The following is a 27,314-nucleotide window of genomic DNA, read 5'->3' as shown; positions in this document are numbered from 1 at the left end:
GCACAGCAGCATTGGCAACAGCTGGGAACTTGTTAGAAATACAAATTCTCAGCCCCCACTTCAGATTTACTGAAGCAGCAGCTCTGGAGGTAAAGCTCAAGCACTTTAGGTGACTCTAATGTACACCGAAGTTTAAGAATCACTGACTATGGGGGTGCCTGGGTGGCACAGCGGTTAAGTGTGTGCCTTCGGCTCAGGGCGTGATCCCGGGGTTATGGGATCGAGTCCCACATCAGGCTCTTCCGCTATGAGCCTGCTCCTTCCTCTCCCACTCCCCCTGCTTGTGTTCCCTCTCTCGCTGGCTGTCTCTCTCTCTGTCGAATAAATAAATAAAATCTTGAAGAAGAAAAAAAAAAGAATCACTGACTATGATGAAAACACTATGGGGGGGAAAAGTAAGGCTAAATAAATGCCAGCTTAGTTATTACTTTGTATGACAAAATCACATTTAACTTTGTTATTCACTGGTGGTAAATAGTAACATTACAAAGCCGGATTTCTTCACAAAATAGTTTGTGTTGGTTCCTAGTATTTTAGACACAGAACCCCTTAAATATGAAATACATATGCAATCAGGGAAAGCAAAGAAATTGTTGCATACGTAACAGACACAACTAAGGAATACCTGAAACAGCAGATGTAAGGTTGACTGAAAATTAGGACATTTTAGAGGTTTTGTTGTGCTTGGGGTAAATAAAGGAGAATGTCTGGTGGCCCTTACATGGTTTGGGTATTATATAGAAGGTAGCACTATGTATCCAGGCAATGTGGGATTAACCAAGTTTTTACAGATCTTGACAAGTGATTCAGGTGTCCAACAGTCAAGTCACTTAGATCTATACGCTATCGATCAGAATGAAGTAAAATAGACATACTTAGGGGGTTCAGATCACCTACCTCCTGACATGCTGAGTAATAGACAATTCTGAACTTTAGAGTCAATTTTCCTCTATGGGCCAATATAACCAGTCTTGCTATGTGAGGGAGGAGTCCTAGGCCATGGCCAGTGAACTCATAAAGTATTCCCCTGGTTTTGTCTTAGAGTCAGGCTTGAATTCCTCTGTTGACTCCAAAGCTACACAAACACAGGAGCAGAGTTAAGAGAAGAGCTAAGTGAAGCAAGACACATTAAGGAGAAAAAAATACTTTAGGAAAATGTTTTATGACTAAAATCTTTATATAGACTATCTTAATTGCAGGTGATAAAATGGAGGCAGTATTAAAATGGTGTACAAACATGTGGTGCAATTCCTGAGATTAACTTATAACATCCATTTTAAAAAGGGGGTGGGGGACTTCATATTACGAAGGACTAAGATTTGGGGTGTCTGGATGGCTCAGTCAGTTAAGCATCCAGCTCTTGATTTCAGCTCAGGTCATGATCTGAGGGTTCTGGGATTGATCCCTGCATTGGGCTCTACACTCAGCAAGGATTCTTCTTGAAGATTCTCTCTCCTCTTCCTCTGCCTCCCAACTCTCTTTTAGAATAAATAAATAAATCGTAAGGCGAGTGTGGGGGAGACCTGAGCTGAGATCATTGTTGGAAGCTTAACCAACTGAGCCACCCAGGTGCCCCCAAAACTTAAGTTGTTCTCATGAAAATGTATAGCATAGGAAAGTTTATGTTCCAAAATCAGTTTATCTGAAAAAGACAAGTTATATGAAGTATGTGCATATACCCTTATTTAACTAAAAGTTCTTAAAAATTTCGAAGCTCAAATGATGTGTCGCAAAGTATGTTAGAAATGTAAAGACAGACCATATAGTGCACACATAACATGTAAAAATAAAACAGATTTGGATTATGCTGTCATTTTTAATTTTAATAAAATAGATAATTTCATATTACATAGAGAGCAAGTCCATCCACTCATCATTGATAAAATTTTAGAAATATTTTCTATAAAAAGTTTAGTACTTGATTGGGAATGAATCCATTAGAACATGATTTCTATAGGTACAGTGTTCCCATCCTCACCCCCATTCTTATTAATTTTGAGAAAATTTAAAAATACAGAAAAGTACAAAAAATAAGACAAGATATCCATATGCCACAATCCAGAATTATCCAGTATTTTGATATATTTACTTGCAGTCTTTTTACTTTTTAAGAGAAACGGATGTTTATATATAAAACTGAAGTCCCCTTTAAACAGTCCCCATCCCATCCCTCCCACACTCATCCCCTTCCCTTCTCCACTCTTCACAAGCAACCACTATTAAGAGTTTGGTCTTATCTTCCAATCCATTTCAAAAACATTTTAAAAACATACATACATACATGTATCCATTACCGATACATAGTACTGAATTCTGTGAGAAAAATTTTAATTTACAAAAATGTCATTGTAATATGTGTTTTTCTGCAACTTCATTTTCCCCCTTCAACATGATTTTTGAGATCTTTCTCTGTAATACATGTAGATATCATTTGTTAAATTTTACAGATATACAGTATTTCATCATATGTATTTTCCATTTTGTTCCCGATGGGCATTTAAGTTGTTTCCAACTCATGGCTACTACAAATCATGCCACAGTAAATAGACTGGTATGTATTTCCTAAGCATACAAACTCAGAGTTGCTAGGTATTCTTGAACTTGTTATAAGGAATGTTTCCCAACTCCCAAGGTCATAACCATTTCAGTATATAGCTTCTTCATATTCCTGTTTTCTCCTCTTGGATCTTACCTCAGTGTATAGTTCATGGTTTGTTTTTTCCTTGGAGAACAGATTACCTCCAAATCAGTTTACACAGTCTCATTATCTTCTCACCTCCTATTGCCATTTCTATCATATTCTAAATTCTAATAAATGCATAGGTGTTTCCAGAATCTCTTCTGTTCTGCTAAATCAATACAGAAGTCTCTTCCTTTCCAATACTTACAACTTATTTATTACATTGGTGAAAATCTCCAGATTTATGCAGACAGCAATAAGAAGCATGTTTCCCATTCTCGATTTTAGTGGAAATGCATCTAAAGTTTCAGCATTACCCGCACCATCAGTTTTGTTGGGTGCAGGATTTTTATCATATAAATGTCTTTCTCTTCAGTATAAATTTTCTGGTGTCCAATAAGTTTTTCGCTTTTGTTTTCCTCATTTGTGATACTTTCCTTCAGCATGGTTATTCCTGATGTGCTACGATGCTTAAATTCCTGATGAACGCTTTTCAATTTTTAAGACATTTACAGGGTTTTTAATGAGTATGAATTTTCTGATGTCTAATGTGGTGTGACTTCTGGCTAAAAGCTTTCCCACATTCACTACATTGATAAGGCTTCTTACCTGTGTGTATTCTCAAATGCAGAGCAAGGGTTGAGAACTGAGAGAAAGCTTTCCCACATTCATTACAACCATAGGGTTTCTCACCTGTATGGCTTCTCACATGCACTGTAAGAGATGAACTTTGAGAGAAGGCTTTTCCACATACATTGCATTCATAAGGTTTATCACCTGAATGAATTCTCACATGTACAATAAGTGATGTTCGTTGAGAGAAGGCTTTTCCACATTCATTACATTCATAGGGTTTCTCTCCAGTGTGAATGTTTTGATGTTTTATGAGGTACTTCTTCTGGCCAAAAGCTGTTCCACATTCACTACATTTAAAGGGTTTCTCTCCAATATGAATTTTTTCATGCTCAGTAAGGTTAGACTTGCCACTGAAGGTTTTTCCACATTCCTTACATACAAAAGGCTTCTCTCCCGTGTGAGTTCTCTGGTGTCTGATGAGGTTTGACTTCTGAATGAAAGCTTTCCCACAATCCTTACACTCAAAAGGTTTCTCTCCAGTGTGAATTTTCTGATGGGTAAGGAGGTTTTCCTTCTGGCTGAAGGATTTTCCACATTCATTACATTCAAAAAGCTTCTCTCCAGTATGGGTGTTCTGATGTTTAATGACATACTGCTTTTGGCTAAAGGCTTTTCCACATTCATTACATTCAAAAGGTTTCTCTCTATTATGAAAATGCTCATGCTCGGTGAGATTTGATTTGTGGCTGAAGACTTTCCCACATACCTTACAGGCAAAGGGGTTTTCCCCACTACAAATTCTCTGCTGACTGAGGTGTGACATCTGAATGGAAGCTTTCCCACATTCACAAGGTTTCTCTCCAGTATGAATTTTTTGATGAATGAGGATTTACTTTTGGCTGAAGGTATTTCCACATTTCTTACATTTGAAGGTGTGTGTGTATGACCTTTCAAATGTAAACTAAGGGATAAAATTCAAGAGAAAATTTTATCATACACAGTACATTACAAGCTTTCTCTCCAAGTATATATCTTCTAATGCTCAGTGGGGTTTTGTTATATTCACTGGTTTCTCTCCAGCAAAAATTTTCTTCTGCTCAATGAGATCTGTCATCTACCTAAAGGCTCCTCAGTATTCCTCAGAAGAACAGGGTTTCTCTCCAGCCTGACTTCTGCATTTAATGAAGTGTGACATGTGAGTGGAAGTTTTCCCACATTCAGTAAATTCATAGGGTTTCTCTCAAGTATGAATGCTCTGGTTCAAACTGTTTTAACTGAAGGCATTTCCACACTGATTTACACTTAAAGGGGGTAATTACCATAAAGAATAAGTTGTGGCAGGATTTCCAAACTAAATTAAATTGATGATGCCTTCCTACGCAACTTCTCTCATGATTTAAATTGAAAAAGGTGTTGCCCTTAGAAGATATAGTGTCTGAGATCAGAGGAAGTATTTTTCCAATTTTCTTATATTCACTACTTTTTTTTTTCTCAGTCTTTACTGGAGATGGATGCAACCTGCTTCCCAAGTCTTGTTGCCTCTCTATCTGCTCATCATCTTCTCAGGCTTCTTCTAAAATGGAGTACAAAGAATCATCATTTAAAGGCGTTAACGTATGAATTGCTTAGTACTGTGGCTGACAAATGGTAAGCACTTGATTATGTTAGCTTTATGTTATCATTATTTATGAATTTCCCCATTATTAGTAATAAAATTTTGGATTGTGCTTTTGGGATGAACTCTGAAAGCCCACCTCATAGTATGAAAAAGTCATCATGACCAACGTCACCAAATAACTTTTGAGAAGGAAACTCTTGTGGAGGATATCTGCATAGGAAATTAACATTCATGGGCACACAAAGCTTAAGGATTACTCTTGAAAAATAACCTTTCCCGGGGCGCCTGGGTGGCACAGCGGTTGGGCATCTGCCTTTGGCTCAGGGCGTGATCCCGGCATTGTGGGATCGAGCCCCACATCAGGCTCCTATGCTATGGGCCTGCTTCTTCCTCTCCCACTCCCCCTGCTTGTGTTCCCTCTCTCGCTGGCTGTCTCTATCTCTGTCAAATAAATAAATAAATAAAATCTTTAAAAAAAAAAAAAAGAAAGAAAAGAAAAATAACCTTTCCCGTTTCTTAGTTCAGCAAATAAATGTAATAAACAACAAGGAATTAACAAAGATAAAAAGATGACATAAAATTGAGAAAGTCTCCCGGAATGTCTAAGTAAAAGAAAGGAATTAACCAACAACTGCTTCCTTCTAAAACCCCATTAAAAAGACAAGAAAAGGGAAAATAGTACAAGCTCAGAAGAAAAAATGGGTATGACTAGAGACTTCAATACACAGAGACATTAACAAATTTTCTGATAACAAAAGAGCACACAAAGATTTTCAACACAGCAGAGCTGAGGAAGTTTATGTATGTAAAGATACTGCAGAAGATGCCAGTGTCAAACCAATTTATGCCACAAAATATCAGAAAGACTAACAAAATGGAGGGAATCAAGTACCTCAAAAGAAGGAATGGTAGGTAGAAGGATGATAGCTGAAAAAAAGATTATATAAGGTGCAGTTAGAGCACTACCCTCCCAATAGGACCACTCCTTTGTATGAAATGGAAATTATTCTTTGCAGAAATTTTATCAGAGAAAATCCACACTCAGGGACATCCAATAAGAGATGACAAGAGAGGGGCGCCTGGGTTGCGCAGTCGTTAAGCATCTGCCTTCAGCTCAGGGCGTGATCCCAGGGTCCTGGGATTAAGCCCCATGTTGGACTCCTCCACTGGGACCCTGCTTCTTCTTCTCCCCCTCCCCCTGCTTGTGTTCCCTCTCTCGCTGGCTGTCTCTCTCCATCAAATGAATAAATAAAATCTTTAAAAAAAAAAAAAGATGACAAGGGAGATGTGCTACACTGAAATCAATGGGATTAAATCTATATATAATATGGTAAGACTTCCAGGATAGTCTGTAGCTCATGTCAAAACAGGCTAACCATCAGGTATATATACCTGTAAGCAGGGTATGAAAGGCTCCTTCTCTGAAGAACCTGAAAAGCCTATGAAAAACTTCAGTAGGATACATACCCCTCCAAGATGATATCTGTCACCCGTACTCATTTTGGGGTGGGGGCAAAACAAAGGACCTGGCCACACCAAGGTTTGTGTGAGTAAAGCAGTATAATCATTCTGTGGAGACCCTGGTCCATAAGGCATTTTTCCTTTTTTTAAAAAAGATTTTATTTTTAAGTAATCTCTACACCCAGCGTGGGATTTGAACTCACAACCCTGAGATCGAAAGTCACATGCCCACCAACTGAGCCAGCCAGGCACCCCATGACATTTTTTTTTTTTAAAGATTTATTGAGAGAGAGAGAACAAATGGGAGGGGTCGATGGAGAGGGAGAGAGAATCTCAAGCAGACTATCTGCTGAGCAAGGAGCCTGACAAGGGGCTCGATCTCACAACCTTGAGATCATGACCTGAGCCAAAATCAAGAGTCGGACGCTTAACCAACTGTGCCACCCAGGCAATCCCACCCCATGGCATTTTACTTTTGATTCACTGACGCCTACCAGATGACTAGAAGCAACCAGGCATGAAAGAGTTTATGATGACCTTTTAGTCAATCAGTCTTAAATATGACTGCAGCCAATACTTCACACACATTTGAGAAACTCCTACTAGTAAGAAAGACAGATCAACATCAAAAGAAAACTTAAGGAAGTCTGAGGAATATAGGTAAGGAACAGTAAACAGCAACAAAACCTAAAACCAATCAGACAGAAGATATTTTATTAGTGAAACAACATGGTTCTGTAAGCAAAAAACAAAAAGTAATCTGAAATTAAGATGGGGAGTGGGAAGGTAGACTGTATTATCATTCACTAATAACAGGGTCATCTTCCTGCAGTAGGATTATAGTACTTCACCCTAGCGAACTCAGACATGGCCAGCCGCCCTGTTTGGCCAATGAAATATAAGCACAAGTGACAAGTATCTCCCAGAAGAACCTTTAAGATGACAAATTCAGGGGCACTTGGCTGGCACAACTGGTGGAGCATGAGACTCTTGATCTCGGGGTTGTGAGTATGAGCCCCATGTTGGGTCTACGTAGAGATTACTTAAAAATAGGGGCACCAGGTGGCTCAGTCAGTTAAGTGTTTGCCTTTGGCTCAGGTCATGATCCCAGGGTCCTCGGATCGAGCCCCATGTTGGACTCCCCGCCCGGCAGGGAGTCTGCTTCTCCCACTCCCTCTATCCCTGCTCATGCTCTCTCTCGCTCACTCTCAAACAAATAAAATCTTTAAAAAAAAAATAAATAAAAATACGGGGTGCCAGAACTAACCATATGATCCAGCAATTTCACTTCTGGTTATATATATCCAAAGAAAATAAAAACATTAAGTCAAAAAGATATATGTGCCCCATGTTCACTGCAGCATTATTTACAACAGCCGAGATACAGAAACAATCTAAATGTCCATCAACAGATGAACGAATAGAGAAATATGGTACATACATACAATGGAACATTATTCAGCCATAAAAAAGAACGAAACCTTGCTATTTGTGACAAGAATGGAACTTGAGGGTATTACAGTTAAGTGAAAGCAGTCAGTCAGAGAAAGATAAATAATGTATGATCTCATTATATGTGGAATCTTAAACAACAAATCAAGCTCATAGATAGGGAACATACTGATGGTTGCCAGAGGTGGGGGAGGGGTGTGGGCAAAATGGGTGAAAGGGGTCAAAGGTACAATTTCCAGTTATAAAATAAGTCATGGGGATGTAATGTACAGCATGGGAACTACAGTCAGTAATACTATATTGCATATTTGAAAGCTGCTAAGAGAGTAGTTCTTAAATGTTCTCATCGTAAGAAAAAAAGTTCTTTAACTATGTGTGTTGACAGATGCTAACTAGAGTTACTGTGGTGATTTTTTAATAATATATACAAACATCAATTATGTTGCAGCAGGTGGGGGGATGGGGTAATTGGGTGATGGGCATTTAGGAGGGCACCTGATGTAATGAGCACTGGGTGTTATTTGCAACTGATGAATCACTAAATTCTACCCCTGAAACTAATAATATACTATATGTTAACTAATTTGAATTTAAATAAAATCTTAGGAAAAAAGATGTACATCTTTTTTGTACATCTGAAACTAATATATTTTAAGTAAATTATACCTCAATAAATTTTTTAAAAGACAAATTCAGAGCATAAATCAAGGTACATATTAGCTAAGTGAAGCAAGTTCCAGAAAACAAAAGGAGAAAACTGATTAGAGGAAATTGTCAAAGAAAAACAAAAAAAAACCTTCCTCTCCTGTAAGACATGAATCTCTAAACTTAAAAGGCACACTTAATACCTTGCATGATGAATAAAAGATGCATACCTCCACATATCACCATGACATTTCAAAAGAAAAAATCAAGAGGCCATAAAAAAACCCTACTATATGTGTATATGTGTGTGTGTGTATAACCCAACTACACGTTGATATGTATCACCCAAAGGAATAGGAATCAGAATGACATCAAATTTCTCAACAGAAACACGAGAAGCTAGCAGACAAAATTCTGAGGGAAAATTCTAAGCTTAGCCTACCAATCTAATGGGACAAAGGCATTTTTCAGATATGCAAATGTTAAATTTCATCTCAATGCACCTTTCCTCTCAGGATGCTACTAGATGAGCTCCACCAAATTACTAGATAGAGAAGGTGATACAGAATCCAAGAAAGAGGGTATATGACATAGGGAAAACAAATGAAAAAAAAAAGTCGTTGATAATGTTGATGAAAAAGAGCTAACTATCAGGTCAAAGTACAGCCAGTTCCGACTGGAGTAGGAGGACAAAAATTCTACAGGTAAATCTTCACAGGAAAAAAAATGGAAAGAAGTTTCCCAATGCATTTGACCATGTGGAAACTAGTATTTAACGGGCTTTTAACTATTTTAAGGTATCCAAGGGAGTCTGTGCTAAACACAGAAAGCCAAGCAAACAAAAGTATGAGAAATACAAATTCCATGAAAGAAAAGAAGTATAATAATAAATAAAATTCTATATATCTACACATATACTTCTGTTGTACATGAAAAGATAATAGTTGTCTCAAAAAGATGTCTTAAATCATTTAAGTTGTGAACTAAACTAGTCACTTTTTTTAATGGAGCACCATTAATTTACTTCAATAAATTAGTAAGTGACTGCCTTACAAATTATGGTTATTCAGACTTGGATATTATTTGGCAGGTACTTTCTTGAGACAGAACAAAGTGAGAATCATCAGATTTTATCTAAGAAAACAAAAAAATATAAAGCTTCAAATTCCATATTACAGCTAATCTTAAAAATATTATGTATCAGGTGTTAGTGTAGTACCAAAGAATATCCACAATTATCTGAAACGGCTATTGAAATATTTCTCCCTTTCTAACTACATCTGTGTGAAGCCACAATTTTTTCATATACTTCAACCAAAATAACATGTTACAGCAGCAGAAATGAGAAATCTAGCTGTCTTCTATTAAACCAGACATTAAAGATACTTACAGATATAACAAACATTCTCTCTCTTCTGACTAAACCTTTTTCATCCTGGAAAATTATTTTTATTTAGAAGATCTGGTTATTTGTTTGTCAGAGAGAGACAGAGAGAAAAGGATAGAGAGCAAGAATGGGGGAGCGGCAGGCAGAGGAAGAAGCAGGCTCCCCACTGAGCAAGGAGCCTGATGCGGGACTTGATCTCAGGGATCAAGACCCGAGCCGAAGGCAGACGCTTAACCAACTGAGCCACCCAGGTGTCCCTGGAAAATTATTTTTATTAAGAAATATAATTTAGGTTTACAAGTAATAGGATTATTATTTTTTTTAATAAGTACACTTTTAAAAGTTTCTCAATTTTACTTTTAAATAAAGTAAATATCACTGAAGTCCACATAAAACAAAATGTCCTCATGTTTGCTTATATATTCCACTGTGGTAAAACCCATATAATACAAAATTTACCATTAACTATTTTTTTAAAAAAGCCAAACAGGCGCCCCTACTATTAACTAATTTTCTAATTTTTTGAAGTTGAGGTACAATTGACATAACATTATGCATTCTTTAGGTTCGGGTGTACAATCATTATGATTCGATATTTGTATATCCTGCAAAATGATCACAATAAGTCTAGTTATCATCTGTCACCATACATACAGATCTCTTTCTTGTTATGAAAACTTTTAAAATCCAGGTGGTCCTCAAGTTTTAAGAATGTAAAGGTGATTGCTAATGGGTATCAGGTTTCCTTTTGTGGCAATGAAAATGTTCTGGAATTAGTGGTGATGGTTGTACAATTTGTGAATATACTAAAAACCACTGAATTGTACACTCTAAAAGGATGCATTTTATGTTATGTGAATTATATCTCAATAAAACTGTCATTAAAAAAAAAAACCCAAAGGTGAAAGTCTGAGAACTGATACTCAAAACATTTCTCACTACTCATTCAACAAGTACCTTTTTCTTTCCTTACTTCATGTCTGGCACACTTCTAAGTTCTAGGGATAAACAGTATTGACCAAAACTGACAAAATTCCCTGTCCTCATTAAGATTACACTCTAGTGGACAGATAAATAAAGGAGAAGGTTTGTTAAAAAGCTATGACTGCTATGGAAAAAAAAACAGAGAAGGGTAGAGTTTTAATTTCAGATAGAGTGGCCTCTGAGAAGGCAAGATTTGAGAAATGAAAGAAGAAAGATATCCTTACAGGTATCTGGAGGAAGAGCATTCTGAACAGAATTTAAAGAAATTCACTAGCCTTGAGGAAGAGCCTGTTAAGCATATTAATTGTACAATGAATCATAATTATGCATATTATGTTCCTCATGTCCTTCTTTGACTTAGCGTGACCCCTCCTGTTTTTTGACCATCTTAGAATCTACAGAACCTTCTGAGAGCAGCTCCAATAACATGCTCCTAAAAAAATTTCTCCAATCTTGTCTTAGTTATGAACATCTTTCCCTGAACTTCTAATTACAATCAGATTCACTTTTTCTAAAGTGTTTCACACTATCTTTAAACCAAATTTGTACATAGCTAAGTCTTAACATCCTAACTATAACCCGAGATGCTGGATTGTACTAATCGCTCTACTCTTTTCTTTGAATGGCTGACAGTAGAAATTTTTTAAATGCTAGGAGCAATATCATGAGAGAAAAGAAGGAAGAGAGAACAATTTAGATTTTAAAGACTAAAAAGACAATAACCAAATCCAAAGTCTAAATCTTGACTGGATTCTGGCATTTTAAAAAAAGTTATACTCCACGCTGGGTGTGGAGTCTACTTAATAAAAGAAATAAGAACAAATTTTTTTTTAAAGCTATAGAAAGTATTCTGGAGATAACTGAGGAAATCTAAATATGGACAAATTATTACATATTAGGGCATTACAGCTAATTCATCTAAGGAGTGAGTAATGATATTTTGGTTATGTAGAGTGATGCCATTATTTTTAGAAAATGCATACTTAATTTTTTGGAGGCGAAGTGTCATGATGTTTCAGCACATAAAAATATGCATACACAAGGACAGAGACACATAAAACAGACATGGCAAAATAATTACTGAATCTACACAGTGGGTATATGGGAGAATGCTGTACTCTTCTTTCAGTTTTTAATATTTGAAATGTTCATGGATAAAAAACTGAAAAAGAAGAATTGATCAATAACATTACTTCCACAACAATTCATAGATTAGTTAACAAGTATCTCATATTTAACCAAAACTGAAGACAGAAAGAACATGGGCCTTTTTTTCAACAGGTTATAATATAGACTCCAGATACCAAAATATAAAAGCACGTAAGAAAGAATTTACTCGGGACTTTTGAATTTCCATGAAAATGTGAAACAGGATGGTCAAAGGGGAGATCAATACAAGAGGAACATGTTTAAATGGTAAGTAGGACCTGAATAGGTAGAACATTTCATAAGCAAAAGCCAAGATTCAAAGTAGAAAATATGCTCACATTTATATTTACGGTTAATATGTCCTCTCTTGATAAGATTAAGGTATATCTTTTTATTTTATTTTATTTATTTATTTGACAGAGAGAGCACAAGCAGGGGGAATGGCAAGCAGAGAGAGAGGGAGAAGCAGACTCCCACCGAGTAAGGAGCAAGCCCAATGTGGGGCTCAATCCCAGACCCTGGGATCATGACCTGGGCTGAAGGCAGCCTATTAACCAACCAAGCCATCCAAGCGCCCCTAAGGTTTATCTTTTTAAAGGCTTGGCTGACCATATCTCAAGGATCATGAGAAAAATAATCCAGACATAGTATGAAATTGGTTTTAGGTAATCTCTCTGGACCTGAAAATAATGAGCTGAAATCTCCAATTTGGGTATTATATTAATGACTTCACTGACACAAAAGAATGAAACAAGTCAGACAGTTGTTTATCCTAGAAATAGGTAAAATTATAGTGGGTAAGACAGAAAGGCTGGAAAAATAAAAATTGATACTACAGAGTTACTTCTAACTTCAATGAGTGTTGGTCACCTGGGGTGGCTCAGTCAGTTAAGCATCCAGCTCTTGGTTTCGGCTCTAGTCATTATCTCACGGCTAGTGGGATCAAGCCCCACCTTGGGCTCCACACTGAGCATGGAGTCTGCTTCAGATTCTTTTTCCCTTTCCCTCTGCTCCTCCCTACTTGCACGCAGGCACACGCACACACACTCTCAAATAAATAAAATCTTTTTAAAAAATGAGTCTTCTCTGGGATTTAATTTATAAAGAAAAGGAGGAAAGGCAGAATGCAGTGTTCTAGGAGCCACCTCCAGTAAGAGGAAAAAGGGGAAAAAAATAAAAGCAAAAGATAAGAAAACACTTAGAAAGATAAAGCAACATCTCAGGTCATCAAGGCACCAATCAAGCAGAACTGCAGAGAATTCCTACAGGGGTGATTCACATGACATAAATAGATCCTTTCTTCTAAAATGGTAAAACAGAATATCTCTGCCCACTTTTAACATCTGTGAAGGATAAAGAAAAACAAGGAAAAAAAAGGGGGGGGGGACTGCATTGTTGAGAAGAGTATGAAGTAGCTATAATTCTAATGTCTAATGAGGATTGCTAGCAAGCAGCTGCCATTGCTGTTTTTAGGAAGAGTTCTCAGGCACAATGCTCTCCGAAAACGTAAGGCACAGCCTCACGGGGCAAATCATCACCTCCTTGTTTTTACCAACAGAATCCAGGAATGTAGGCTGGATACAGAACACTTGGTGGACCCACCAGCATCCCTAAATGGTAGGAAAAGTAGGACTGAGCAAGGAAATACAGAGATACCATTAGTGAATAAAACGGCTTATTAGTACGGCAGAACAGAAGGTCACAACTATCTCCCTAAATTCCTGACTTGTGTATCTAACTGACCATGTGAATATGCACTTAAATGATCCGTAGACATATCACAATCAACAGGTCCAAAACAAATCTCTTGATCTAGCTCCCCAAATTCCTTAAGTCTTCCTAGCTCAGGCAATGTTAACTCATTCTCTTCTAGTTAAAACCCTGGAGTTACCAGTGTGATTCCTCTTCCTCTTTTAAACAATACAACCTAAAAAAAATAAATAAATAAAAATAAACAACACAATCTATCAGCCAATCCTGTCAGCTATTTCTTTAAAATACCTTAAGAATCTGGGGTGCTGGGTGGCTCAGTGTCTGCCTCCGGCTCAGGTCATGATCCCACGGTCCTGAGATCAAGCCCTATTATCGGGCTCCCTGCTTTTCTCTCTTTGCCCCTCCCCCTGCTCATGATCTCTCTCTTGCTTTCTCTCTCAAATAAATGAAATCTTTAAAAATAAAATAAAATAATAAAATAAAATAACTTAAGAATCTGACTTGTCACTAGCTCAACTACTACCATTTTCTTACCTAGATTACTGCAATAGCCTCTGATTAATCTCCTAGCCTTGGCCCCCTATACCTTATTTCCTATACAGCAGCCAAAATATAATTCTGATCTTATCACTCCTCTGCTCAAAACCCTTTGATGGTCTCCCAAATCACTTAGAATAAAGGCCAAAGTCTCTGATTTGGCCTGTTACCTAACCAAACCTATTGTTTTTCCCTTTTGCTCGTTCTGCGCCAGCCTACTCTGCCCTGATCAATATTTCTAAAACTGCAAGCCATAGCCTCAGGGCTTTTAGTACTTTTCGTTCCTTCTGGCTGAATGCTCTTACAACAAATACTACATACCTCACTTGCACATGCTTCAGATCTTTTTTTCAAATGTCTTCCTTTTAGTGAAACCTTTCTCTGACCAACTGATTTAAAATTACAACCGCCAACTGGCCTTCCCTATGCTGGTTTTCCTTGCTTTAATTTTTCTCCACAGCACTACCACCATCTGATAGAACATGTATTTTTACTTATTTACTCACAGCGTGTCTTCCTCAGGAAGGAATTTTTGAAAACTCTGATCAAGGACATCTCCTTAGAAACTGAAATGGTGCCTAATAATATCATTCAATAAATACTTGTCAACTATATGAATATACCGTGTTGATAGAAATGTAAATTGGTTTACTACTTTTGAGAACATGCTTATTTCTGTCAAATCTATAAATAAACATAACTGACTCAGCACTTCCACTTACGATAAATTACTACATAGCTGTATCTACATTATCTCTGCAAAGCAATATAAATAAGTAGATATGCACTTCTGTGTTCAAAAGCATACATCTGGAAACAACCTAAATGTCTATAAATAGGAGACAGGTTAAATAAAATGTGTTGGTAAGAGTCTCTCCCAGAAAACAAAAACAAAAACCAACAAAAATAACTATGGACACAATAGAATACATACTACCATTTATATGAAAAGGAAAACTAAGGGCTTACATACATGTATTTTCATATTTCCAGCACAGATATATGCTGGTTTATTCACAGATGACCTCAAGAAGGCTACATGTGAAACTCTTAAAAATGACTATATCTTTGAAAAAAATTTATAGGACTGAAGGTAAGAGGGGACTTTTTCACTGTATACCTTGATGTTCAAAAATTTTATAAGCTCATGTTATTGTATTAAAAACCAAATACAGATTCATAACATTTATATGCACACACACACACACACACAGCAGAAAGGGGAACTGATTTCTAAGGCAACAACTTCTGAAAGAGGTATATGGGGATGGAAGAGAAAGGGAGGCAGGAGTTTGTTGATGTGTGATGGGGGAGAAGGTGGATAAGATGACAACAGGGAGCATGATTACAGATGTAAAAGATAATTCAGAGGCATTTCGCCACTGAAAGAATGAAAGGTGGTGGCAAGTAATAAAAAAGGAACCTGAATGTCAGAAAATATATAAAGACTTAAGACCTATAAAAGACAACGCATGAGGAAAAAAGTCTATACACAGTGGGAGGCAGGAGACTGAGGGTATCAATGAAAGAGAGAACAATCACACAGAGGCAGTACAAATAAAGTGTGAAGTGCTGACATCCAGAATGGAGATAAGAAGGGCATCTAAAAAATCTGATTAAATAATACAATACTGAAGCAGAAAAAATGATGACTATAAATGTAATTCAGGTATCTAAAGAATTCATACCAAGTAAATACTCCCAAGTGTAGGGCCTGTAAGAAAATATCCTTGAGTATTTCAAAGGTGTCAATGCTGCCTGAACAACTGTGACCTGCCCTACCATTCACTCACCTGAACAAATTTCCTTTCCACTTCGTTCTTCACCATCCACAGTATCTTCTTATTCCAACGGAGGATCACATACAGTTTGGTCAGTTTATAACCTGCTTTTGGGGAAATGACACAGCACTAAAATGTTAATGCTGGGGACCAAAGTACCATCCTAGAACTCAGGCTGAGCCCTGGGGCCTCCAGGCCTTCTGAATGATGAGGAAGGTGCAGTTTCCAGGTGCACAAGGAAGCAGCCCTGTGAAAAAGAACGAAGTAATGACCTTTTGCCTTAGAGATTAAAGCACACACAATTATAATAAGCAAAGGGACTAAGATGATCTGAAACCTGAATTTCAGAGCCATGCTCATTAAACCATTTAAGTATCCACGCATCCAGAAATGGGGTAAAAAAGAGAACTATTTCTCAGAATTTCACTTACATACAAAAGCTGTTCATACCTTACATGACTGGTTGCTACTGTTTTGTACCACCACATTCCTACATAGGTTCCTATTTCTACATAGGGCCCATGGCCCTTATTCCTGGGTGAATTTAATACTCATATCTATGACAATAGCAGTAGATGCCTATCAGAACTAAGTCACCAGGACACAATGTATAGGAAACTGTTCTTATAGTATTCAGGAATAAAGCTGCAAAAGGTTTTCCTGGAGTCCTAATATTTACTTTGTATTATAATCTGATTAAAACTATGCATTAGAAATGTTCTGTAAATATAAGTTCATCCATTCATTCAAAAAACACTTTTAAGGACATTATTGGGACAACTGACAAAATTTGAATATGGATTTTGCATTAAATAATAGCAATGTGTCAATGTTAAAAATTCTCTGATTTTGGTTACTGTACTATGGCTATGAAAAACAATGTCCTTGTTCTTAGAAAATTCATGCTTAAGTACTAATAAAGGAAGCATATATGCAACTCAGTCTCAAATGGTTCCAAAAAATTACACACACAAATACCTGGAAAGAGAAAAGGAAAAATAAAGCAAAAAATGAAAACGTAAATGGTAAATTTGGATAAAGGATATACAGGACTTTCTGAACTAATCCAACTTTTCTATAAAGTTGAAATCATATATTAAAAAAAAAAACCAAAATCCTAAAAACTTGAGTTACTACTTATACACATATACACTATCTACTATGTATGTTGAAAAAGCTTGGTCACCAATTTTTGTGCTGGGGTGGGGCAGAGATGGAAGGCTTAGAACATAATTTAAACAGTAATGTACACAGAAATAGGAGAGGCTGAATTGGCTGAAGACAATCTGCAGGCAAAAGGAGATCAAGTTTGATATTCTGGACACCCAATGTGTCAGGTTTCTGAGCAACATGCAGGCAGGTATATCCATTAGGTAACTGCGCATATTCATAAGGAGCTCAGAATAGGCCTAGGAAGGAAACGGGAATTTACCAGCTGTGAGAATACCAGCGCTGCTGAAGACCTAGGTGTAATGTGACTGACTGCTTAGAGAATATACATAGTATATGAAGAAGACAGTCAAAGACAGAAACCCAGGAACACCCAACAGTCAAAGACACAAGGAAAGGTTTCAAAGGAGCATGGTGGCTGCTTAGTTTTGAATCTTTCAAGTACTTCTGAAAACTATACAAAATATCAAGACTAATGGGGGTGGTGGGTAGCCAATCCATACTCCATGATCTTTCATAAAACTAGTAGAGAGAATATGTTCACTCTAAATTATATTAAGTGTAGCCCCAAACACCCAAAATAGCAGATACCGTGCAGGAACCACAATAGTATGGTAGGTACAACAAGAACGACTACACAACGCTAAGAAGTCTTTGAAACAACAGATCTCAGAAATAATTAGCAAATATTCATTCTCAGAATGACAGCTGCAACTCAGTCTAATAATGAACAACAAAACTAGGGACCAAAAAACCCCTCCCAATCTCCATGTACCAAAGCCAGACCCGAACAATAGGCCTAAACAGGAAGTTGCAAAGAACCCTAGAAGAACTGCGAATGATTTCAGTGATTCCAAGTACTTAAAAAGCTCAGAAATCTGCAGCTAATATTTCTTTACCTAATGAGTAGGCCTCACCCTAAAGTAAACTAATAAAAGCAAGACCTAGATTAAACAGAAAAAGACTGCAGGGAAAGCAGGAATATGCCTAAAAAGTACTTGGGATTAGGGCGTCCCCAGATTTAGCAACTTCTACAAGTGAACTTATCATCCGGGAAAGCAAGTACTGTGAAGAATTATGGGAAACAGGGAGATGGAGGTAGAAGTCACCTTCAACCAGGTTAGGGTCCAAAGAGCTAGAGGAGGTGAGAAACTCCTTTGCTTTAAACACTAGAAAGGGGGGGGCGCCTGGGTGGCTCAGTCATTAAGCATCTGCCTTCGGCTCAGGGCGTGATCCCAGAGTCCTGGGATCGAACCCCGTATCCGGCTCCCTGCTCCAATGGGAGCCTGCTTCTTCCTCTCCCACTCCCCCCTGCCTGTGTTCCCTCTCTTGCTGGCTGTCTCTCTCCCTGTCAAATAAATAAATAAAATCTTTAAAAAAAAAATAAACACCAGAAATTGGGATGCCTAGGTGGCTTCTGCCTTCAGCTCAGGTCAGGATCCCAGGGTCCTGGGATGGGGCCTTCATCGGGCTCCCTGCTCCATGAGCCTGCTTCTCCCTCTCCTTCTGCCTGCTGCTCCCCCTGCTTGTGCTCTCTCTCTGTCAAATAAATAAATAAAATCTTAAAAAATAAAATAAAATAAAAAAATAAACACTAGAAGAGGTACATGAGCGCTGAAGCACAGAATGCTACTATGCTTCCTTTTTCCTGGTAATGGTCTCAAAAAATTTCTCATATTTGTAAGTAAACAAAATCATTTGTCTGTGTCCATACACAGATACTACAAGAAAAACAGTGAAAGCAAACAGCACCATTTTCAAACAGCTGAGTAAACTCACGTGAAAAATATTGCCACTAAGCAAGAAAGAAATGAAAACAAAAATTTTTAGAACTTTAAGAAACAAGCAAAGCTATATAAAGAACACAATGATAAAAACAGACTCTTAACTAAAGAGAACAAACTCAGGGTGGCTGGAGGGGAGGTAGGTGGGGGAATGGGTTAAAGAGGTGATGATATTAAGGAGGGGATTTGTTGTGATGAGCACTGGGTGTTGTAAGTGATGAATCACTAAATACTACTTCTGAAACTAATATTACACTATATGTTAACTAACTGGAATTTAAATAAAAACTTGAAGCTACAAAAGAATTTAAAAAAGAATACAATGATAGAGGAACTGAGTGAAGAAAAGGTCACTCAAAAGGAGAGAATGCAAAGAAAACAAAATAAGAATGGACATCTTGGGGCACCTGGCTAGCTCAGTTGGTAGAGCATGTGACTCCTGATTTCGAGGTTTTGAGTTCATTCCCCATGCTGGGTGTAGAGATTACTTAGAAATAAAATCTTAGGGCGCCTGGGTGGCTCAGTCATTAAGCATCTGCCTTGGCTCAGGTCATGATCCCAGCATTCTGGGATTGAGCCCCGCATCCCTGCTCAGCAGGAAGCCTGCTTCTCCCTCTCTCACTCCCCTTGCTTGTGTTCCCTCTCTCGCAGCCCCTCTCTCTGTCAAATAAATAAATAAAATCTTTTTAAAAAAATAAAATCTTAAAAAAAAAGAATGGACATCTTACTGGACATCTTATTTTGTTCTGCCTGAACTTTTTTTTTTTAAAGACTGCAGTATTAGAGTTTGGGGGGATTTTTGTTCTCATGATTTTTGTTTTCCTTTATTAATGTGATCTTTCCTCGTGTTTCATCTGAGGCACAGCAGTAGCCTCAGCCTTAAAACGTTTTGTTTCTACTCACATCCCCAAAGTCGCAGGCAGCATGGGTAATGTATATATAGGTAATCATAATCTATATCTGACCACAAAAGCCAATATCTTATCCAATGCAAAAACAAACATTGGAGGAGCTTCTATTATATTCTAATAAAAATAAGGATGCCCACTGCCTCAAGTATTATATAATTATAAGCAGTAATTCAATAAGTTAAGCTGGAAATAAAATTAATTTATAGAAATCAACGACTTTCGGGACGCCTGGGTGGCGCAGTCGTTAAGGCGTCTGCCTTCGGCTCAGGGCGTGATCCCGGCGTACCGGGATCGAGTCCCACATCGGGCTCCTCCGCTGTGAGCCTGCTTCTTCCTCTCCCACTCCCCCTGCTGTGTTCCCTCTCTCGCTGGCTGTCTCTCTGTCACATAAATAAATAAAATCTTAAAAAAAAAAAAAAGAAATCAACAACTTTCTCATATACCACAACAATGACTCCATTTACAAGAGCAATAGAAAAGATAAAGCGCCTAGAAATAAACTTAGTAAGAAGGTCTAAAACCTGTATGAAAAAAAAATTTAAACACTCCAGAGGACCCAAAAGGAAACTGGAACATATAAAACACATATCACGTACACGGACAATATTTAACATCATAAAGATCTAATGTCCCTTTCTCCTAAGTTATTGTATAAATTTAGCGCAATACCAATAAAAATAAGCTTTTCCCCCCTAGAGCTAGATAAGTTAACTCTAAAGTTTACACAGAAAAATAAATAAGCAAGGGGACTCCTGGGTAGCTCAGTCAGTTGAGTGTCTTACTCTTGATTTTGGCTCAGGTCATGATCTCAGGGTCCTGAGACTGGGCTCCGCACTCAGCGGGGAGTCCGCTTGGGATTCTCTACCTCCCCACCCCCTGGAAGCACGCACACGTGTGCACTCTCTCTCTCTCAAATAAATAAAATCTTGAAAAAAAAAAAAAAAGGAAAAGAAAGAATAGCTAGGAAACTCTGAAAAGAACAAGCAATAGAGACTAGCTACACCAAAATTATAAAGCTTCAATAATAAAAAGATAAATATTGGTATATGACTACAGACTGGAAGATGGATGAGACTATGAAGTCCAGAAATAGACCAAATACATGTGATAATTTATTATATGATCAAAATGGAATTTTAAAATAGTAAACTTAAAAAACAAATAAATAAAATAGTAAACTTAAGACCTTTTAATAAATGGAGTTAGAGGAATTGGGTAGCCAATTGGAAAAAGATAAACCTGGATGCACGCCTAATATCATACACCAGAATAAACTTAAATGGACTAACATATAAATATAAAAATGAAACACTATAAAAATTATAAGATTTGAAAGTACTGGTGAAGGCTTTCTGACTATAAATGAAAAGACTGATAAAGCTAACTACATGGGGGGAACCCTCTGATTCAACAGAATTTGTAAAAAGAGGGGTGCTTGGTTGGCTCAGTCAGAAGAGCACGCAACTCTAATCTCCCAGCTTGTGAGTTCAATCCTCATATTGGGTGTAGACATTACTTAAAAATAAATTCTTTAAACAAATCTTAAATATAAAAAATAAAAAAAAGAAATGAACAATGTCAAAATAAATTTTTTAAACTTGAAAAAAAACTGCAACTCATTTCACATAGGGCTAACTTTTCTAATGTACAGCTACTAGAAGAAAATGGGACCCCCACAGAAAAGTGAGGAAAAGGATATGAACAGACAGTTCCCAGGTAAATACACAAAGCCCTTAAACATATGGAAGATAATCAACCTCCCTCATAAGAGATGTAAATAAGACCTACACTGAGATACCAATTTTCACTTATGCCTTCGGCAAAAAATAAAATAATAACACTACACTCTAATGGTAAGGCTCTAGCAGAGAAGGTGCTCTTGTACACTGCTAGTAGAGTGTTGAGTACCTAGCTATATGGGCAATTCCACTTATGGCACTCTACTTCAGAGATACTCCTGCATAAGTCCAAAATGATGCAAGTAAAAAATTATTCATTACTGCAATTAGTAACAGCAAAAGATTGAAAACAACCCAAATGTCCAACAACAGATGTCTAACAACTGAATCAACTACGGTAAACATACACAATGGCATCTTATTTATACAGCAGTTAAAAAGCAAAGAATAATAATGATTAAAAAGACAGACCTCCAGGACACATGGAAAGAAACTATACTTGTTTGGGACAAAGAAGAATGTGATGGGGGAGGGAAGCAGTATGAGATGAGGTATCACTGTGAGATGTATTTTGTTGTTGTTGTTGTATCACATAAATATATAGTTACTTTAATTTTTTTTAATTTTTAGTTTTTTGGGGTTTTTTTAAGATTTTTAATTTTTTTAAAGTAATCTCTATATTCAATGTGGGGCTTGAACTCCCAACCCCGAGATAAAGACCTGCACGCTCTACCAACTAAGCCAGCCAGGTGCCCCCATTAGTTTTTAAATAATCAGATTCATTTCTCAAAAAGCAGTCCCTGAACTTAAAAACAAATTGAAACAAATGAACGCAACTGAATATTAACCTGAGTAACAAAGTTCCCCAAAGAAAGTTAATAAAACTTTAGAACAGAGAATTGACTATATACATCGTTAGTGGGATGCATTCTAGGGACAAAATAGCTACAAAAAAATTTTTCGTGTGATAAAGTATGTTCACGGTCACTACTAATACCGGTAATGTTACTGTGAAACCATTTTCCTTATATTGAAAGATAAAGCAAAGAAAATAAGCACGTATGTTAACATGTTTCAAAATTTTTACTATAAAATACCATTAGGAGCTAATTATTAGGTAAAAATATCATAAAATTTAAACTGAATTAGAAACACTTATATGAACTCATGATTTTTAAAAATGGATTTTCTAGCTTTATCACTAAAATGCCTTGAAACAAAATCACCCCTGCAGCAAAGAGACCATCAGTACCCAGATCTTGCGCTCTAATGACATTCTCCAATAAAAGGAACTAGAGCTCCTTGGGAGAAATGGCCAATTCCAAGTCTAAGAGGGAAGGTACAAGGTGGGCCTAGAGTGCAAGAAATTTTCAAATTAAATGGCAAGTCAAAATGAACCAGGAGTCAGCTTGGAGGAATGGCCACCAGCTAAAATTGTGGTATTATGAGTATCGGAAAGAAAACTAATTGCAGTTACGAGAACACAACTTTATAATGATGCTTACAAGTCACAAAAATTTGAAACAATTTGGGGTTCACAATCAAATAAATGTAAACAGAATTTTAAAAACTAGGAAATCATCACTTTCCAACCACTAAAGAAACTGATTTAGCCAAGGATTATTTATCAGTGTTGAAACCATCCATTAAATCAATGGGGAATGAACATTCATATGGTACCAAAATAAATCCATACAGATTTCATTTTGGTCGAAAAGGGAAAAATAAAATCACTAATGATGGACTAGTCATATTGTATGTCTCTCCTGATGTTATGCAGTTTGAAGATCATCTCTGATGTACTCTAGCCAAAAGTAAGTCACAACTGGGATTTTTAAAATACATCATCAGAGGTTCTGAATTACAACCATGAGAAAGTAACCATCACAGAAATCAAAGAACATTCTCATGAAAAAGATAACGATGGGTTTCTAAATTAGATGAATGTAACTTGAACACAAAAATCTAACTTCCTCATTCCAGTTATAAAAGGAAATGTCAAAAAAAAGTTTACACATGGAAATAAAAAAAGAACATCTATATATATCTGAATCTTTCAGATATTTCTACCAGAAATAGTAAAAATGGCTGTACTATTTCTAAGGAACTGTATTTTGCAGATAGTAATAATACTGCTATTATCACTTATCGAGTACTTACTACATACCAGGCACTATTCTTTAGAACTTAGAACTCCTTAATCTACACAACCACCCACACGGTGAATCAGATACTATTATTTTTTCTGTATTAGTAAATGAGAAACAAGCAAAGGTTTAAGTACACTAAGGTACAAAGTGGCAGAGGAAGTAGTTAACGGCAGTCTGGCTCCATGGCCTATGTCCTCCATAAAAACATAAAAAACAAAAAAAAGAAAAAAAAACTTTAACTTTTAAATATTAAACTCATATACTTAGAAAACCAACATAAATAGTTATTTGCTGGGGCAGCTGGGTAGCTCAAGTCATGATCCCAGGGTTCTGGGATGGAGCCCCAAGTGGTGCTCCCTTCTCAGCAGGGAGTCTGCTTCTCCCTCTCCTTCTGTCCCTACCCCCACTCATGCTCTCTCTCAAATAAATAAAATCTTAAAAAAAAAAAAAAGGTATTTGCCTTTGCCCCACCTATCCCAGTACCACTACCCCAAACAGAGATAGCCACTTGTATTAGTTTCTTGTCTATCTTTTGAGTTTCCTAATGGAAACAAATACAAACATATATTATTTCAGCCCCTTCTTACTTCAAATGAAGCGTATCATACATTTGGCATCTTGCTTTTTTCACTGAACAAAACATTTTAGAGTTATTTCAATGTCAATATACAGAAAGCTTCCTCTTCATTCTTTTGTATACCTGTGTATTATTCTGTTGTAGAGATGGACCTAATTTTATCAAACCAATCTCCTAGTGATGACTAATCTTTTCCTATACATACTAAACACTGCTGCAGCCGCGCCTGGGTGGCTCAGTTGTTAAGCGTCTGCCTTTGGCTCAGGGCATGATCCCAGAGTCCTGCGATCAAGCCCCACATCAGGCTCCTCTGCTGGGAGCCTGCTTCTTCCTCTCCCACTCCCCCTGCCTGTGTTCCCTCTCTCACTGGCTGTCTCTCTCTCCCTGTCAAATAAATAAATAAAATCTTTAATAAATAAATAAATAAACAAACACTGCTGCAATAAGCAACCTCAAACTTGTATCATTTCATGCAAATGCAAGTACATTTGTAGGATTAATTTCCAGATGTGAAATAGCTGCATCAAAAAGAAAATATATTTGTAATTACAGATGTTGCCAAATTTCCCTTCAATGGCCTGCTTTATGCTAACACCATACGATTTTAATTTATGAGGATTTGTATTTTATTTTATTTTTTTTTTAAGATTTATTTATTTATTTATTTGACAGAGACAGCCAGCGAGAGAGGGAACACAAGCAAGGGAGTGGGAGAGGAAGAAGCAGGCTCCTAGTGGAGGAGCCTGACGTGGGGCTCGATCCGAGAACGCTGGGATCACGCCCTGAGCCGAAAGCAGACGCTTAAAGACTGCGCCACCCAGGCGCCCCAGGATTTGTATTTTAAAATACGTTACCACTAGATGGATGGATCTAGAGAGCATAATGCTAAGCAAAATCAGTCAGTCAGAGAAAGACAAATACCATATGATTTCACTCCTGTGGAATTTAAGAATCAAAACAAACGAACAAAGGGGGGAAAAAAAGATACAAACGAAAAAAACGGACTCTCAACTACAGGGAACAAACAGATGGTTACCAGAGGGGAGGTGGGTGGGTGGGGGGATGGGTGAAACAACTGAAAGGGATTAAGAGTACATTTGTCTTGATGAGCACTGAATAATATATAGAATTGTTAAATCACTATATTGTACACTTGAAACGTATAACACTGTATGGTAACTACACTGGAATTGAAATTTTAAAAAAATACATTAGGGCTGGGCACCGACCTGCCCACACCCCAGCTGCTTTTCTTTTTCGGAGTTTTACTGTCTATTCTAGTTTATTTTTCCATATGAAGTGCAGAATCAGCTTATCCAATTCCCCCACTACCCCCCCCAAAAACTGTAGCTACTTTTATTAGGATCACATTGAATTAATAAATTTACTTAAATCTGAACACGCTTTATGACGTCTTCCTATTGAAAAATATGGTCTATTTGATAATATCTCACGTTATGCCTCTCAGCACTAAGTTCTTTTCTAATAGTTTTGCATACTGTTTCTTTCTCATTTTTTGTTATTATAATCACTTTTCTTCTGTTATGTCTTCTAACTGGCTGCTGTCTATTTGAAGACTGTTGATTTGTAAATATTAAATTGGTACCCAATTACTTTAGCTCTTATTATTTAAAATTCTGTTAGGGATGACTGTGGGGATTCCTTAGAAAAAGCATCTTTGCAGACAGGAGTAACGGTCTTTATTACTTCACAAAATCCATTCAACCTGGGAACACCTCGATTCACTTAGGAGTCAGACACGTAGAATCTAGGTCAGACTAATAAATATTGCAACAACTAAATTTCCTTGAAACAATGAGAATAACCGTGCCTAACCTAGAACTCCAAACCCTTGACTCTAATCCTGGGCTTCCTGTGCTATATGACGCTGTTGCTCAAAGTGCAATGTCAATACTTAATCTAGGGCTTAACAGCAGCCCTATTAAAATACCCTGTACAGCAATTTGAGATTGTCTGAAGCTCCCCCACCAACAAAAAGTGCCTTCGAAATAGTCCCGCTTGCTTAAAAAAGAAGAAACGACGGTGATCTGCATTCTACTCCAATTAAAAGTAAATCCGTTTTTACATAAAAATTCACTTTTAAATCATTTATCACTTAGTTTTTTCCCCCCTTCAAATATTCAAATAAAAAACACTAAACGAAGATGGCACCGTTATTATCAGCACTTTCGACAAGGGAAGTGCGGCTCGGATATTATTACCTCAATGCTGGTCTCCTGAATCTCCCTCTCAGATGTAGCCATACACAATCCTGCACCCACAGTTTCTCACTCAATAATCCCAACATCCAGTCAAACTTGCGGACAAACTCAGGGTCACACACGCTCGAACCCGCCTCAGAAACCTCCACCCCCACCCCACACGTAGGCCAGAAGCTCTTAAACCCACTCCTCATCCCCGCGTCGCGCCCCAAGAGATCCAGAATCCTCCCCTCCAACCTCCCCGACCCGATGGGCCCAAGACGCCCACATCCCACCTCCTACTTTCGCGCCACGTGGACCCAGGGGCCGGACTGACCCGCGGACAAAGACCAAAATGTCCACTCGGCGCGCTGCGCCTGCGCACTCCGAGGGCGAGCGAGCACTCCCAGAAGTCTCCGCGACGCGGCCCGCACGGTCACCGTGGCCAGGCCCAGGCTGGTATTTGATTACCTTCTGTCAACAACAACGCGGCTTTTCCGGCCTTGAACTACATTTCCCTTAAGGCTTTGCTGGTCAGCACTCTGTCCCACACGAACTAGGCTGCTTCTTCCAGTGGTTATGGGGCTTTCAGGGTGAGTCGTCCTGCTTTAGAAGAAAATCAGCTCAAGCCTGGCGGGAGGTTTGGAGCAGGAGCTCCGTCTTTGAAGCTCCCCCGGGCGCAGTGTCAAACGACCAAACTCAGGCTGTGAGGTACGAGGACGCCATCTTATCTGTGTCTGGTCTGGCTCTGGACTACGTTTCCCAGAGTCCACAGTGGCCCGACGTTACGTCTTTCTTGACGTCGTGGCGAGATCGTTAGCTCCACGGGGACCCGGACGCGACCAAGGGGAGGCAGAAG

The 27,314-nt window shown here is 37.8% G+C and overlaps 2 protein-coding genes across 7 annotated transcripts in view; one reads left to right on the top strand and one right to left on the bottom strand.

Annotated features, from left to right (window-relative positions):
* Window positions 1–1,802: 1,802 nt before the first annotated feature.
* Window positions 1,803–27,194, bottom strand: ZNF146 (zinc finger protein 146). Of its 4 annotated transcripts, none has more exons than XM_044378803.3 (3): window positions 26,793–27,194; window positions 15,996–16,230; window positions 1,803–4,829 (listed from the first exon to the last, which is right to left on the bottom strand). In XM_044378803.3, the coding sequence occupies exon 3, from the start codon at window positions 4,077–4,079 to the stop codon at window positions 3,201–3,203; it is 879 nt and encodes a 292-aa protein (XP_044234738.1). In that variant the 5' UTR covers window positions 4,080–4,829; window positions 15,996–16,230; window positions 26,793–27,194; the 3' UTR covers window positions 1,803–3,200. The 4 variants fall into 4 exon arrangements, with proteins under 4 accessions (XP_044234738.1, XP_026340264.1, XP_026340263.1 ...); XM_026484479.4 differs by having other exon boundaries at window positions 26,927–27,194; XM_026484478.4 differs by having other exon boundaries at window positions 26,752–26,932.
* The window catches only part of ZNF565 (zinc finger protein 565), a 37,851-nt gene continuing 37,714 nt past the window's right edge, over window positions 27,178–27,314 (top strand). For all 3 annotated transcript variants that reach the window (XM_057314706.1, XM_026484425.4, XM_026484423.4), the window contains exon 1: window positions 27,178–27,314. The gene's annotated coding sequence lies outside the window, so the exon portion shown is untranslated.

This window comes from Ursus arctos, unplaced genomic scaffold, assembly GCF_023065955.2.
Source record: "Ursus arctos isolate Adak ecotype North America unplaced genomic scaffold, UrsArc2.0 scaffold_19, whole genome shotgun sequence".
Classification (NCBI taxonomy): domain Eukaryota; kingdom Metazoa; phylum Chordata; class Mammalia; order Carnivora; family Ursidae; genus Ursus; species Ursus arctos.
This window is presented reverse-complemented; position numbering and strand designations above follow the sequence as displayed.